We start from the raw sequence: 17,682 nt of genomic DNA on the forward strand, positions 1-17,682 counted from the left end.
ACTCTGGGAGGCTGAGGCGGGCGGATTGCTCGAGGTTGGGAGTTCGAAACCATCCTGAGCGAGACCCCGTCTCTACTAAAAATAGAAAGAAATTAATTGACCAACTAAAAATATATATACAAAAAATTAGCCAGGCATGGTGGCACATGCCTGTAGTCCCAGCTACTTGGGAGGCTAAGGCAGGAGGATCGCTTGAGCCCAGGAGTTTGAGGTTGCTGTGAGCTAGGCTAACGCCACGGCACTCACTCTAGCCTGGGCAACAAAAGTGAGACTCTGTCTCAAAAAAAAAAAAAAAAAAAATGCAATGGATGATTAGTGGTACATAATAGAAACAAATTCTTTAAAATGTTTTATAATGTAATATGTACAACATATATGTAAACCCATCATTCAGCTTAAGAACTAGACTATTATCAAAACTGATGTAGCTAACTCTGTGCTTCTTCCTGATTCCATCCCTCTGCCTCTCCTCCTGCTCAACACCAAGAGGTAGCCTTTATCTCAAAATTTTATTACCTTTATTTTCTTCTTATACAAACACACAGTTTTACCACAAATTCTTAATATATTGACTATCATATTGGATTTAGTATTCTGAAACTTGCTTTTTAAAAAAAATCTGAACACTCAAGCAGGACTCCTTAGAGCAGAGTATTAACTTTTGAGTTAAACTTGATTTTGTATCAGTATGAAATCTTAGGGAAATTATTTTCCTGTCAAGCCTCAATTTCCTCTTTTTATAAAAGTAAAATAATATCTGCTGCAAGAGGCTGTTGTGAGAAATAAAACATAATATACAAAAAGCACAGTTCCTAGTACACAGCAGGTGCTCATAAGTGGTAGCTACTGTTGGTTAATGTTAGGTATGGCTTAGAAAGATTTGGCAAATTAAATCTATTTACTCAATGGAAAAATAATCTTATTATCAACCATTTTTCCTTTATATCAGGCCCTCAGAAAACCCCCCAGTTACAAATTAGTCCGTGCATGGTCAATCTCCACAGCCACCACCAGAAGTAATTGTTCAACTGATCTTTTATACTTTGTACTCATGCTTTTACAGAGGGGACTATGTCACATGGACTCTGTTCACCAGGAAAGAGTCTGAATCCATCAAACTATTTCTTACAGGTAATTGAAAAGCTGACAAGGTCAATTCTAATGAGATCACACTTCACGTGTGCATTCAGAGGTGAAAGATTCTAGTATTCTGCCTTCCTGAAACTGACTGAGGCTTCCATGGTCTCCTCAAACTTTGCTCAGTGTGCCTCATCTCTACACATGGAAGGCAGAGAGAACACGGCAATGAAGAATGCTAGCTATGGGTCCTGGCTCTGTTGCTTACTAACTGCCTAATGATGGACAAGTACTGAACCTCTATGATACTGGATTCATCATCAGTAAAATGCAGATAACAATAACTTATCCACATAGATAATTGTAGTCCTGGCTGTGGCTCTAAGATAGTTCTAAAGGAGATCACTCATTTGGTATTAATTCGTTGAACTTCTCTCTTTCTTAAAATGCTCTAGATGCCTGAATTAAAAAGTGTGACTAGGATCATGAAGTGAGAGAACTAAAACTAAATGGTTTTTAGCTGTTAATATTCCTTCGACACATAATGCTTTGGGTATTAACTCAGGTGTTAAAGAGAACTATTTTATTTTTCAAGGATAGGCACATCTGGCAGAAGAAAAACTGCTAAAATAAATTCTGAGGCCTTGCTCTTCAGCATCAATGTACAATAAATAGGGGTAACTGAAGCAAAAGCAAATTCAATGTTAAGAGGGACAAGAGGGAAGATCAAAGGCACTGAGAACTCAAGAAGACCTGGACTGCAGTCAGACTGCCACTTCATATGTGACATCAAACAGCAACTTTATTAATGGAACATAGTGGAGCTGATATGAGAAAATGCTCCACAGAAAGGCTGAACAAAATTTGTCAGAAGACCAATTAGACCACTGGGGTGGGCAGAAGAGCTTCTATAATACTATTAATAATCCGAGAGAGAGTTACCCAACAGTGTAACTTAAATCTGGGATGGAATTACTAGTCTAAGAGTTCATCTAGTGGCTAACAGTTATGATGCTATGTCAGTACCATGAGCATTCAAATAAGATGATGATCTCTCCAGAAAACACTGAATGGTTCTGGGGTGAAGCCTATTAAAAAGGAATCTACTTTATAATTGATCAGATCCAGTGCCCAGGCTCTATTCCAAAACATCCTTTTAAAAATGTCTTTGCATTTTGCTTTATAAGCTGATCCTGTCCCTTTAGTTTCCTTTGTCAAAAATATTTTCCCAATGAGGGCAAAGAATTAAGTACATTTTATGTAATTTGTTAAAGTTAAAAATTATAAACAATTTCATGAATATAATGAATTTCTAACAGCATGTTAGATAAATGCTTACATTATAATATGGGGGGGGAAGACAAATGTAAAAACAGGATGGAAGTTAATTTTTTGCATACATATCAGAATCCCTAATATTGGGGAGGGAAGTGTATATTCGTGAAACCCTCCCCCCAAAAATAAACATAATATTTATGATGGTTTCACTAGTTGGTTTTATTTCTATTACTTTTATATTCATAGGAGAAAATTATGTTTTAAAATTCCCAATTGCTCTGGAGTTATGTCCCAATTCTTTTTTTTTTTTTTTTTTTTTTGAGACAGAGTCTCACTTTGTTGCCCAGGCTAGAGTGAGTGCCGTGGCGTCAGCCTAGCTCACAGCAACCTCAAACTCCTGGGCTCGAGTGATCCTTCTGCCTCAGCCTCCCGAGTAGCTGGGACTGCAGGCATGCGCCACCATGCCCGGCTAATTTTTTTATATATATATATATCAGTTGGCCAATTAATTTCTTTCTATTTATAGTAGAGACGGGGTCTCGCTCTTGCTCAGGCTGGTTTTGAACTCCTGACCTTGAGCAATCCGCCCGCCTCGGCCTCCCAAGAGCTAGGATTACAGGCGTGAGCCACAGCGCCCGGCCCCAATTCTTTTAAATATTCCACTTTGGACATCCAGTTGCTGTTGACCTCTAGACCAAGACCATCTCCTCTTCCTCCTATCTCTTTAGCTTCCTCCTCCCATCACAATGGCAGTGAGTTCTTTATCTTTTCTACTTGCTGCCCACCCTCCCTTAATTCTGCATAAATTCTCTTTTATGCAGAATATGGGGAAAATACTCTTCCCCATATCAGTGCCACTTCTGTTCACACCGATTAGATCTTTCTGCAGGATCAGCACTGTTTCTGCTTCAAGAAATAAAAGCTTTCACAGTGTTCACACAAGAAAGGGGCTGCTGTCCCAAGCTGCAAAAATCTGGAAACTTGGTGAGAACTGATGGGTGAATGAAAAAAATCTGGAAGTACCTTTGAAGCAAAAGGCAAATCATTTATAAAGAACTTACATAAACTGATAAAAACAATACTAAGATCCTAACAAATACTAGGGCAAAGTTCAAGAACAATTCTTTAAAGAAGAAATACAAATTGACTTTAAAAAAAAAATTTCAACTTTACTACTAAGCAAAGAAATATACCAGCCTGAGCATAGCAAGACCCTGTCTCTACAAAAAAAAAAAGAAAAAAGAAAAATTAGCCAGGTGTGGTAGTGCACACTTGTAGTTCTAGCTACTTGGGAGACTGAGGCAAGAGGATCACTTGAATCCAGTAGTTTGAGGTTGCAGTGAGCTATGATTGTGCCACTGTACTCCAGCCTGGGCAACAGAGCAAGACCCTGTCTCAAAAAAAAAAAAAGAAGGAAAGAATTTTATAAAGTACAATGAAATACCATTGGTTATTGCTTATCAAATATGCCATGATTTTTTTAAAAAAGAATATTCCTCAGTATTTGGAATGATGTGGCAAGAGGAGCACTTTCATACACTGCTGGTGAAATTGAGTATAACCTTTCCAGAAAGCAATCTTAAAACATCATACATATAATCTAGTAATTCTTTTAATAATCCAGTTTAAAGAAACAACTAAACATAAATTCAGATAATTTACACATGACAAGGCTCACTGCTCTTTTAGATGCTTATCTTTATTAGGAAAAAAAAGTAAAAAACCATGCCCCATATTAGGGCAACAATTAAGTAAGAAGCATTCCTTTATTCCACCAATCAGAGGTAAGACCTTCCTCCTCTGCGGGTGGTTAGTGCCTTTGTTTAAGCACTTTGAGTTGTATTTTTTTTTTTTGAGACAGAGCCTCACTCTGTTGCCCAGGCTAGAGTGCCGTGGCGTCAGCCTAGCTCTCAGCAACCTCAAACTCCTGGGCTCAAGCAATCCTCCTGCCTCAGCCTTCCGAGTAGCTGGGACTACAGGCATGTTCTACCACGCCTGGCTAATTTTGTCCATATATTTTTAGTTGGCCAATTAATTTCTATTTATAGTAGAGATGGGGTTTCCCTCTTGCTCAGGCTGGTTTCTGACTCCTGACCTTGAGTGATCCGCCCGCCTCGGCCTCCCAGAGTGCTAGGATTACAGGAGTGAGCCACTGCGACCAGCCGGAGTTGTATTATACTTAGTCATGCCCAAGTCTGTTCCCGTCATTGGACCATAAATTCCTTGAGTTCAAATTTGAGGTCCCATTCAGCTCTGTATCATATCCTTTACCACCCCTTGAGCTCTTCCTCCTCACCCCCAGTGTCCAGCACAATATTTCACTAATAGCAGGACATGAAAACATTTTGTTAAGTTGAATCACTGTAAAAAGCAATTAACCAACTACTTCAGAGACGGTATAACTTTATACACAAAAAGATACATAAACACACATAAAAGATATGAACACTAAATTTAGAATTGACTTGATTCAACCATAATTTAGAATAAGCTTAACTCCATGAGAATGCAGGAATGAGTATTAGATCTATGTAGTCAGAATCAAGCAGTCATGCCCCTTTACCTTTTTGCCTTTTCCTGCCTCAAACAATGAGGTCTGGAGATTCAACAGCCATTGTGAAACCATGAATCAAGAAGTCATGAGTTTAAGATTATGGGGACAAAGCCAAAAGCCTAAGTCCTCAATTACATCACTTAACCACTGCCTCACTCCAGACTTGTTCCATGAACAAAAAGAAATCCTATGTGTTAAACCCATTGTCAATAATGTTTTCTGTTATCGTGACTGACAGAATTTTCTGATAGATACCAATATCCTTTCTGATAATTACTAAAAGGTATTTCCATTACTTGTTCTGACTTGTAAATGATATTTACCCATCTACTTGGTTATAATGACTAGAACATGGGTGGGCACCTAAGTCAAGTAAAACCTATCAGAGTCTATCTTTTAGACTGACCTATGGTCTCAGGAGAAAAAACTCCTCCTTTCCATTAAAAGCTATGGTTGCTGGAAGCCATTTTGCTTGTCCCTTAAGGAGAACCTACCTGTTCAATAGAGGCAAGTGGAACTAAACATGGAGAAAGACATCATCTGAGCTTCTAGATTTAATTCAGCCTAACCCCTAACCAGACTTCCCAATTATTATACAAACTAACTTCTCTTTTTTATTTAAGCTTACTGGAATTGTATTTCCAACACTTGCATCCAAAAGAGTCCTATATACTACAGTGGAGTAAACACACAAATAATTATTTTAGAGTTGGAAAATATTTTGCCCCATATTAACCCACATAACTCAAGTTACATTTGTCATTCTCCAACTGTCCATACTACAACCACACTAAATTGCTGTTCTTTTCCTGTATACCCTTCACATTTTTCTATTTCTGTGATTTTGGCCTACTATTCCCCTACATTAATGCCCTTCCCTCTCAATCTCTAAACACATTTCCTCTGAAACACCACAGGATTTTTATTTGTATGTCCCTTAGTGTAATAGTTTTGACCTTGTATTACAGTTATCTGTGTGCATGTCTTATCTACTCAAGTGAACTGCAATCTCAGTGAGATCGTGACCTGTGCTTGATTTGTATTTTAAAATTTTGGATGACATAGTCCAGTGCTTTGGGTACATAGGTTTGAGCAATCAGCACCATTTTAATAATCCAATTATTAGTAGCAATGTATTAGCCCCTAATGGAATGGAGTTTAAAATGCAGTTCATATACACATTTTTCACTGTCCACCTGATATGTATTAGGACACACCTTCTTCTCCCTAGATACCTTTTCTTACCATTCCTGTCCTACGGGATTACTCACCTCTCCTCACTCTTACATGAAATATTTTAAAACTTTGTGTATGTGCCCAGAAGTCTTTTAGCATTTAAACAAATTTCTCCCCAACATTTAAATACAAAAACAAAAAAAACTGTTTGAGTTATAGAAGTTATTTAGCTCCTCTGACACATAATGCTATATCAGCTATAGGACAATCAAATGTAGCTGCTTTTGGAGAAAGCAGAATTAAAGCAGGAGCCAGTCTCCTGCATTTTTCCATCCTGTGTTTGATTTGTATATCTCCCCACAGGTCAGTGTGCTCCCCAAATCCATGTTATTTCTATTAAACCTATGCTATATTTCACAGCTGTTGAAACATCACTAGTTAGGCTCCAAGAGCGATATGCTTAACGTAATCATCCTGGGTACAACAAAACCACATTAATACAAGTAAGGAGATTGAGGTACAAATTACATTCAGACAGACAAATACAGGTACATAAAACAGAAAGTCCAACTTGGTCTAATTTAAGAGAGAAACTTTACTTAGGGATTTTTGCTGAGTCACCCAAGTTAAGCCTATTCTAGGCCTCAGTCCTTCTCTGTTAGCTCTCGGGCATATTTATAAAGAAGGATTCCTACCTCCCCTTACCCACCCACCATTATTTTTCTAGGAGATATCCCTGAAGAGAACATCCACTCTGGCAGTACACTGACTCTAAGCTGCAACCCTCTATCTAGACACAAAGTATATACAGTTAATGTCTTCAGCATCCCTAACTCTCTTATGAGCTGTTTCTCACTAACTTATTCTTACCCCTTTGACTCGTATGCTTTGTCTTTCATCTTTCCCTTAGTTCTGCCTGGCTGATGCCTTTTCCTTTCTTTCTTTATTAGCACACAGAAACACAGACCTCAGGAAGACTACACAGACAGGAAAGAACAGTCAATAATAATAGCAGCTACAATTTTTTTTCTTTTTTTAAAAATATGAAACGCTTCACAAATTTACATGTCATCCCTGAGCAGGGGCCATGCTAATCTTCTCTGTATCGTTCCAATTTTAGTATATGTGCAACTGAAGCGAGCACAGCTACCATTTACTGAATAACTATTACATGCTAAGCATAGTGTTAGAAACTTTATAAAATATCCATGATTCTCATGACAATCCTATCAGACTAATTTTATAAATGAGGAAACTGATTCTGAAAGAGGTTAAGGTAACTTGTCAAATATTACCCAACTAGCAAATATTATAGCTGACATTTAAGTTCAGATCTGCCTGGTGTCAATACCTATGTGTTTCTCCTCCTCCATCATACTGCCAAAACTAAAACACTGACTCTGTTCTTTCAGCTTCGCCCCTTGCTCCCCACTTCAATGATCTACTGTCCACATAGCAGCTAGAGTGATCCTTTGCTTAAATATTAATGCTTTGCTCAGATCCCTCCAATGGTTCCCCCTTTTTACAGAGGAAAAGCCAAAGTCCTTAATATGGCCTAAGAGTCCCGTGATCTGCCTCCCTGTCTCTTCTGGTCTCATTGTTTGTCTCTACCTCACTTACTATGTAATCCAGCCTCACTCAAGCCTATTCACATCTCAGGGTTTTTATGTTAACTGTTCCCTCTACCCATAACACTCACTCCTACCTACCTCAAAATCCTCTTGGCTTATTCCCTCTGCTATGTGGTGTACTGGTTATTTCCCTTGCTTCCTTTAGGTCCCTGCTCAAATGTTATCTTCTCAATGGAACCTTCCCTGACCACCTATTTTAAATTGCAACCTTCTGACCTCAGTATTCCTTATCCCCCTCTTCTTCAGCTTTATTTTTTTCTCTGAAATATCACCACTTGACATATTGTATATTAATTTTTTTTTTTTTTTTTTTTTTTTTGAGACAGAGTCTCGCTTTGTTGTCCAGGCTAGAGTGAGTGCCGTGGCGTCAGCCTAGCTCACAGCAACCTCAAACTCCTGGGCTTGAGTGATCCTTCTGCCTCAGCCTCCCGAGTAGCTGGGACTACAGGCATGCGCCACCATGCCCGGCTAATTTTTTCTATATATATCAGTTGGCCAATTAATTTCTTTCTATTTATAGTAGAGACGGGGTCTCGCTCTTGCTCAGGCTGGTTTTGAACTCCTGACCTTGAGCAATCCGCCCGCCTCGGCCTCCCAAGAGCTAGGATTACAGGCGTGAGCCACAGCGCCCAGCCTATTAATTTTTTTTATTGTCTGCCTCCCACTACTAGAATGTAAGCTCCAAGAGATCAGGGCCTTATATTCTGTTCATTGTATTCATATATTCTGTTCATTGTATCTGGTATATAGTAGGTACTTAATAAATATTTATTGAATGAGTAAATGGAGAGTTTTATTCTTCCTAGTGTTTTCAATATGAGTAGTCTCAAATACATTTTTTTTTTGAGACAGAGTCTCGCTTTGTTGCCCAGGCTAGAGTGAGTGCCGTGGCATCAGCCTAGCTCACAGCAACCTCAAACTCCTGGGCTCAAGCAGTCTTCCTGCCTCAGCCTCCCGAGTAGGTGGGACTACAGGCATGTGCCACCATGCCCGGCTAATTTTTTCTATATATATTAGTTGGCCAATTAATTTTTCTTCTATTTATAGTAGAGACAGGGTCTCGCTCTTGCTCAGGCTGGTTTCCAACTCCTGACCTTGAGCAATCTGCCTGCCTCGGCCTCCCAGAGTGCTAAGAATACAGGCATGAGCTACCGCGCCTGGCCTCAAATACATTTTCCAGAGAGCAAATGCAGAGGCAAGCCTGTCTTTGTTCTAATCTAGATCAACTTAGTGAATCTTCTCACCACAAACAATGCCTTCAAAGAACACTCCTAATTTTTCATAGTTCTGAAATAGATAGTAAGGTCACTGAGCAATAGACTGAGCCAACTTAACCAGAGTGTGGTATTATAATCAAATAAAACTTACAGCAAAGTTAATCAGACACATATTTAACGATATGCATAATTGTTATTGTGCTGCATGGTAACTAGGCATAAATGGTAGACATTTCCTGTAAATGACTCTAATTACTATTTCTCTTACACAGCCAATCCAAGCATGTCTAGGATCAGCTTCAGGGAAAAGTGGAAAGAAACAGAAAGCTAGATCCTTAACCTTGGGAGTTAAGTCCTCTTATTCCTCCCCTCAGGCACTGGGTTAATGGCCTCCCAGCCTGGGTTATGTGCCTTCAAGAAGAGTAACTCCTTCTCTTTCATACTAGGAAAGGCTCCCTTTTAGCAAAGATTAAAAAATTAGGCTGGGAGCCTGGGCTTCTATTTCCAGTCATAAAGCTCAGAGGAACCAGAACAATCACTATCTTAAGTCACTCGCAAGGAAGCAGGGGGCAGGGCACGAGAGCTGGTGAGGACACCAAGTAAAGAGATCAAACTTACTGAGCAGCTACTGTATGCCAGGTACACTAGTAGGTGCCTTGCATAATTCCTATAAGGCGTCCTCAAACTTTTTAAACAGGAGGCCAGTTCACTGTCCCTCAGACCGTTGGAGGGCCGTTGGAGAGTGCGGCGCACATTCCACACATGCGCACCATGGGCCCGGGAAGAGTCGGCTGCTAAGTAGGACAGGCAGCACGGCAAAAACACCCAGTGGGCCAGATAAATGTCTTTGGCGGGCTGCATGTGGCCTGCGGGCCGTAGTTTGAGGACCCCTATTCCCCCAAACCACCTACACCCCTGAATTCTGTTCCCAGGAAAGTAGACAAGCAAGCAGAGAGTGGTATGGTTCCAGTGAGGACTCCCTGCTCCTGACTCTCTCTAAAATGTCCACATAGAAGGGTGATTTAGCTTAACAAACTAACACTACTAGTAAGATTAAGAGGAAGCTGTTGTGTAGAGGCTGTTTCCTTTGCTTCCTACATTATCTAAACACATAGGAGGGCAAAGGGCCCCACTATATTCCTATGAGTTTATCCAAAACCTATCCAACCTTCAAAGCCCATGCTAAGCCTACCTTCTCTGGGACATCATCCCAGAGAAGGGATGTTGTTTTTTTTTTTTTGAGACAGGGTCTCACTGTGTCACCCTGGCTGGAGTGCAGAGGCAACATCATAGCTCACTGCAACCTTGAACTCCTGGGCTCAAACAATCCTCCTGCCTCTGCCTCTTGAGTAGCTAGAACTACAGGCATGCCACTCTGCCCAGCTAATTTTTTTTTTCATTTTTTGCAGAGATGGGGTCTCACTATGTTGCCCAGGAGGGTGGGTCTTAAACTCCTGGCATCAGTGATCATCCCAAACTGCTCGGATTACAGGCAAGAGCCACCAGCCTCAACTTGCATTATATTTAAAAGACTACAATACTACACATAAAGACTTTTTAAAAATCTTCACCTAGTAATTTCACTATTCAGAGTGATAACAAAGCTAATAGTTCTTATACTGTGTGGTAAGCACTATGCTAAGCACTTTCCTTAGAGAATCTCACAAAAAATGAAAAAGGTAAAGGCTATTATTTGGCAGATGCATAAAGGGAAGCTTGGAAACTAGCATAGGGTCACACTAGTAAATGACAGAGGTAGGACTCAACTTCAAATTAACTGGACTCTAGAGCCTATTTTTTCTTACTACTCCCCAGTACTAGGAACATATTCTTGGTAAATAACCCCAAAATACAGTGACAACTTGAGGCATAAGAGGATCAGTGTCATATAATTGTAACATAGTAACCTGGAGCATTCCAAATATGTTAACAGTTAAGCAAATGGAGGCAATCCAGATTATAGAATTTTACGCAGGAATTAAAAATATTTTTTAGAGCCGGGCCGCAGTGGCTCGCATCTGTAATCTAGCACTCTGGGAGGCCGAGGCGGGCGGATTGCTCAAGATCAGGAGTTCGAAACCAGCCTGAGCAAGAGCGAGACCCCGTCTCTACTATAAATAGAAAGAAATTAATTGACTGACTAATATATACAGAAAAAATTAGCCAGGCATGGTGGCGCATGCCTGTAGTCTCAGCTACTCGGGAGTCTGAGGCAGCAGGATCGTTTGAGCCCAGGAGTTTGAGGTTGCTGTGGGCTAGGCTGGCGCCACGGCACTCACTCTAGCCTGGGCAACAAAGTGAGACTCTGTCTCAAAAAATAATAAATAAAATAAAATAGAATAGAACAGAATAAAATAAAATAAAATAAAAATATTTTTTACAAATTAACTTTTAGTGACATGGGGGAAATTTTATGCCATAAATAGAAAAAGCAGAATATAAAATTCTATATACAGTCCAATCTCAGCTATGTAAAAAAAAAAAACTGTACATTTAGAAAGATCTAAATTTACTGTTAAAAAAAAAGGCAAGTTGCAGAATAATCTACACATATATGAGGACTGTCTGAAAGTATACAGCCATATAACCATTCTCGTTATATTAATAACAGCTGGATACTTTCTGGACAGCCCTTGTATGTATTTAGCCCGGTTTCATTTATGTAAATAATGCCTAATTTTAAGTATTCAATAAATGTAAGCCATTATTATTATTACAACAATGAACATGTACTATTTTATAATCAGAAAAATCAAAAAATTTATTAAATTACAAATTTAGGTACTTCCTTATTTAATAACTAAAAAGCATATTACCTCAAGAAAATTAAATAACGTGCCTTTCTTCTCTGGCAATCTTTTTTTTTTTTTTTTTTTTTTTTTTTTTTTTTGAGACAGAGTCTCGCTTTGTTGCCCAGGCTAGAGTGAGTGCCATGGCGTCAGCCTAGCTCACAGCAACCTCAAACTCCTGGGCTCGAGTGATCCTTCTGCCTCAGCCTCCCGGGTAGCTGGGACTACAGGCATGCGCCACCATGCCCGGCTAATTTTTATATATATATCAGTTGGCCAATTAATTTCTTTCTATTTTATAGTAGAGACGGGGTCTCGCTCTTGCTCAGGCTGGTTTCGAACTCCTGACCTTGAGCAATCCGCCCGCCTCGGCCTCCCAAGAGCTAGGATTACAGGCGTGAGCCACAGCGCCCGGCCTTCTGGCAATCTTAACTTATAAAATACTTCACAATTATACAATGTCAGATTTAAATACATGTAAGTTATGGTAATCAAGTAGCATTGAGAGGAACACTGCAACATTTCCATTCACCTAAGGTTTACATTCAGCATGTTGGAACACAGAAAGCTGTGCTGACACTATCATATTTAGAGTTTGAAATCATAGACAGGACAAACCAGAGGTGGTACTTCAAGGGCTGTGATTAACAAGAAGATTTTCTTGATCAATATTTCATACTGTATCAAAATTATGGCTTTTGGTATACTCTTAGATAAACCAACAGCTACAGGGTAACTCAGCAGAGACATGTAGGACATGAATATAAATTAAGGATATTTTTCAGCTGCTGATTCTAGGTAGAATTTCTATAAAAAACCCCATAAGAGATTTATTTTGAATTAAAAATGGGCAACTCCAGAACTTTAGCTCCTCAAGTTCCACAAGAGTCTCAATATTTATGTAAGTTGAAATGGAAGGTCCATTGCCTAGTACTGATTTTTGGGCTATCTATGGGAAAGAACAAGTTGAAACATTAAAAGACAAAAGATTTCCCTTTCCCTTTCCCCTGAGGTACAGTAACAAGATAATATACCTGCCAGAAGTAATAAGAACAGGAAAGTACTAGAAAATTAACTGGATAGAAAAAACAAAAACAATAATAACTTTAACTTTGAAGAACAGCTATCTTTTTTTGCCTGCATTTTATCACAATAGACTACAAAAACCACCACACAAAGAAGAGTAAGAGTTTGGCTGCCCTGATGAGTCTTTTTACCTGTATCTTGCTCTTTCAGACCATTGCAGTACATAGCATGTCGCTCAATCTTTGTAGGTGGGAAGCCTTGGTCACAGAGTGGGCAGGATACCCGGGTACTGGATGAGAAGGTAGAAATAGATACTTCCTTCTTGGCATCTCCCTTGTTAGCAACCTGAAGAACATGATAAACGGCAACTGTAACAGCCTTAGTTTATAAAATACCTTTTCCTCCAAGAACTGCAAGAGACTCCATCCCATATTTCACTTACTTTCAAAGAGACAATAGCAATCAGTTTATCAAATTCAGGGTTAATGATTGAGAGATACTACTAATAGAGTTAATATTTATTCAGTGCCTGCCAACTATGTACATTCTGCATGCATTATTTCTTTAATCCTCACAATCTTATAAAGGTATTAACATACTTTTTAACACATGAGAAAAGTGTTGTCCAAAACAGTGAAGCAACTTATGCAAAGTCAGAATAAGTGGCAAAGATGAAATGCAAACCAAGGACTATCTAGCTACAAAACTTGAGGGCATGTGATCTCTACACATTGCAAGACACAGTCCTCGTTGCATCTGTGTGCTGTGTCTGCTGTGTTTCACATTTTGTATATCAACAGCTTTTTCAACCTCATAAAAGGACTGTGATCCTTATAACTGACTTTAAGGCATAAGGAGTTAGAAAACAAAAGAGCCCTAAGCCAAAAGCAGCACAACTGGGATTTAAAACTTAAGGGCCAGGTGTGGTGGCTCACACATGTAATCCTAGTACTTTGGGAGGCTGAGGTGGGAGGATCACTTGAGGCAAGGAGTTACGGACCAGCCTGGGCAACACAGTCTCTACAAAAAAATAAGAAAAATTAGCCAGGCATGGTGGCACATGCCTGTAGTCCTAACTACTCGCGGGGCTGAGCTAAGAGAATTGCTTGAGCCCACAAGTTTGAGGCTGCGGTGAGTTATGATCACACCACTGCACTCCAGCCAGGGCAACAGAGCAAGACCCTATTTCAAAAAGAACTTAAGTCTATTCTTAGACCCGTAAGACATATACCTATTATGGGTTTTTTTTGTGACTTTTGGGATTGAAAGAGGAAACTAAGACCCAAATATTTAAGAAGGCTCAAAGAAGTCTTAGTTAAGACAATCAATTCGCTGAAGCCACTCTTAAACCATCACTTTCTTATTCCTCTCAGTGTTTTATAGTCATCATTTCTCCTATAGTTGCCAGTGTCTCTCAGAGGCAGTTTTTTTTTTTTTTGAGACTGAGTCTCGCTTTGTTGCCCAGGATAGAGTGAGTGCCGTGGCATCAGCCTAGCTCACAGCAACCTCAAACTCCTGGGCTCAAGCGATCCTCCTGCCTCAGCCTCCCGAGTAGCTGGGACTACAGGTATGCGCCACCATGCCCGGCTAATTTTTTCTATATATATTTGTTGGCCAATTAATTCCTTTCTATTTATAGTAGAGACGGGTCTCGCTCTTGCTCAGGCTGGTTTCGAACTCCTGACCTTGAGCAATCCGCCCACCTTGGCCTCCCAGAGTGCTAGGATTATAGGCATTAGGCACTGCACCCGGCCCTAGAAGCAGTTTTATTTTACTTGTACAGGTTGGTCAGAGCCAAGAACTCTGTAGTGATTAATCCAACACTATGCATGAGCACTGCAGTACTACTGCCTAACACTTGCTTCAAAGGACATCATGTCCTACCCAATCAATGTGAAACTGTCCTACATAGCTACTGCTTCCATTTAAGATCAAGGAACACTTGGGCTGTCATTGCACCTTACCACTGGGGGTTGGGGGGCGACTCTCTTCTGATACAAGAATAAAAAAAGGACCAAAACTGCAATGGGTAGATAATTTGACTTCTGAGTCAACTGGGGTTTTGGGTTTTGTTTTGTTTTTTTGGGGGGTGCAGTTTGGGCTCTCCATTTAGACTATCCCTAAAACCTACTGCTTGTGTGATCCAGCAGAGAAACAGGCCATCTAAACACCAAGTCAAAGTCAAACAGTTTTTGTAACTGCCATAAAATGTTCTGTTTTCAACACACCTGCCTTTTACTGAAAACACATACTCTAAAAGGGAAAAACTAACAAGATGAAAAAGGAACTAATGGGTTGAGTTCTTATAGTACGCCAGACTCCGCAAAACAATTTCCATATTCATCCCCTAGAACAACCCAACTGAACGAAGGCATCTGTAGCTCCAGCATTGTGGAAGGGGAAATTGAAGCTTCGAAAGGCAAAAGTAACCTATTGATCACAAAGTTAGTAAGTGGACAATCTAGACTCAAACCCAGGCCTGTAAGAAATCAAAACCTTTAGTAATTCCATTCTACCATGTTGTGGCAGAAGTAAAAAGCCTTCCTGCCACTTATTTTCTGAAAGCTGATCCTGCCAGGTATTGGGAGATTATCTGGTTCTATTATTCTTCTCTAAGAGGTAGAGAGAGTCAAGTGGGTCTGGAAGTTCTAGGTACTATTTATTACAAGTTTAATCACTGAGGTTCTCACAAATCCAGGTTCTACTGTTCATAAATCTTATAAGTTATAAAGCTTGAAAAACAGCAAAGCTATTTGAACAGAAGGGGGGAAATCAATATACCAAAAAATTTGCAAGTATTCTTGAATTACTAAAAGTTAGTGGTAAATGAGCAGTTACTTGGCATTCTAAAGTTCACTAAGCACAGAAATGTTATATAACACAAATCTCACTGGTGCTCATACTCAATACTATATTCTTTTGTATTCATCATCAGCTCTATAAAATGCACAGAATGTACTTCCAACTATTAATGTATTCAAAGAGGGAGAAGTTTGTCTATTATTGTCTTACTGTGAATATGAGACCACTTCCAACAACTATTCATAGGTAACCCAGAAGGTTTCTGAACAGTTTTATGTTAAAATAAGGTATTTTTCCCCAGCATCATTAAAAAGGTCTATTTAAATATTAACTACTATGGAGGAACCTAAAGGAGAAAAAATATAAGCAGAGCAGTTTTTATTAAGACCACGTAGTCAGGGATTTGGTCTCTGTAAAAATTCTACTTCTTTTAAAATACTATACAGTTATTTCTCAAAGCAAGCACTTGGACACTGACTCTTGATCTCCTAAAGGGCTGGTCCTTACCTTCAGACCTCAAAAGAAACCTCACCTCAAGAAATGAACCTAGTAAAAATAAAAGCATCTCCTGCAAATCACTCAATCACTGCCCCCCAAGTTATATATACATAGCTTAGGAAGCTCTCTGTCTAGATTTTCCCCCTCTTACCACAGGACTATTGACAGTTTATTTAAAAACTTCATGGCTAAACTAGCTGTATGACTCTGAATAACTTCTATTAACTCTTCTAAGAACAGAATATCTGTCTGAACTAACTACCAATATCTGTCTGTTTCCAACTAAGGGAAACTCTAGGCAAGATATTCAGAAAACCTGGAAAATCCAAGGAAACCTGACTACTTCAGGAAATCAAATCAAGAGAAACTACAGTTCTGCTATGGGTATTCCAAATACCTCAAATACTGTTAGGCAATTCTGTCATTAGTAAGCTAATTGAACAGCCACAATACAATACAAAGCAGTAAAATAATAACTGTTTCCACATGCATGCTTTTACTTGTGATAAATTTCTGCTACATGTTTTATATTCTTTACCTAGTTTAATCTGCAGAGTACCCCAGCAAAATAGGTTACTTTTGCTTCCATTTTACATTTGAATAACTGAAATTCAGAAAAGCACTCCTCTTCTTGTACTTACCCAATGCCCTAGGAATCTATCATTACATTCATCAGACCACATTATAGTTATAATTATCTGTTCATGTGTCTGTCTCCTCCCTTACCATGACCCTTTGCGGGCAAGGACTATTTTTCTTATTTATCTTTGCATCCTAAGAGTCTAAAACAATGACCAGCATAAAGTATACAAACTGAATATCTACCTAATAAATGAATAAAACAATTAATTTGCCCAACATCATCAAGTGGTGGGGCTGGGATTCAAAGCCTTATCTTCTAATTCCAATTCACAAGCTCCTTGCACTATACCATACCCCCTTTCAATAAACAAGTTTTAGGACATATGACCCTATACACAAATTCCAAGAGCAAGATTCCATACCCTTAATGATACTATCGTTGAGTACATAAAATATTCAATTCTGTCTAATAAGTGACTTGTAATTATTCAGTGATTAATGACTTAAAAACTATAGCATCACTAACTTCTTTTAAAAGAAACTTCTAAGACCATTTAGGGACAACCACAGATATCAGCAAACAGCAACACTGAAAAGAGGACATTCATTGTGAGAAAAGCTATACAATTCCATCTATTTGATGTATAGCAGTGCAGACATGTTCACTATAAATTCTAAATAGGGTTCATGATCTTTGACCCAAAAAAAGAACAGTCTCCTTTGTAGTCATGGATGAGTAAATAATCAGCCTTGAATTAACTAACTAAAGGCTTATAGGACTTCTTCCGTATGTTAAAGATGACTACGTTAATAATACTGTTTCTCCATTCCCATTTAGAAGATTCTGTTTCCTCTCTGAGAAAAGGACCCAGAGCCCATTTCGACGTTATCTAGCAGGATCTGTCCTCAGTCGCTCTGCTGCAGGGAGAGCCATCATCTTTCCTACCACCACTGGCGTTAGGAAATCTTGGTCTGTCAGTTGTGACAGATCAGGTTCCAGAGAACCAGGCAGTGTGCATGATTCATGAAAGCAGAATTTCTACCCAGTTACC

General features: G+C 39.2%; 1 protein-coding gene and 1 non-coding gene across 7 annotated transcripts in view; both read right to left on the bottom strand.

Annotated features, from left to right (window-relative positions):
* Window positions 1-17,682, bottom strand: part of UIMC1 (ubiquitin interaction motif containing 1) — a 99,534-nt gene that overhangs the window by 21,757 nt on the left and 60,095 nt on the right. For all 6 annotated transcript variants that reach the window (XM_075998410.1, XM_075998413.1, XM_075998408.1 and 3 more), the window contains one exon: window positions 12,940-13,093. In XM_075998410.1, coding sequence (XP_075854525.1) covers window positions 12,940-13,093 — 154 coding nt within the window. The remainder of the gene's footprint in view (window positions 1-12,939; window positions 13,094-17,682) is intronic.
* On the bottom strand, window positions 7,123-7,229 carry LOC142865024 (U6 spliceosomal RNA). The gene has a single exon (XR_012915326.1). It is a non-coding gene; the product is annotated as a U6 spliceosomal RNA (small nuclear RNA).

Source organism: Microcebus murinus, chromosome 28 (genome assembly GCF_040939455.1).
Source record: "Microcebus murinus isolate Inina chromosome 28, M.murinus_Inina_mat1.0, whole genome shotgun sequence".
Lineage (NCBI taxonomy): Eukaryota > Metazoa > Chordata > Mammalia > Primates > Cheirogaleidae > Microcebus > Microcebus murinus.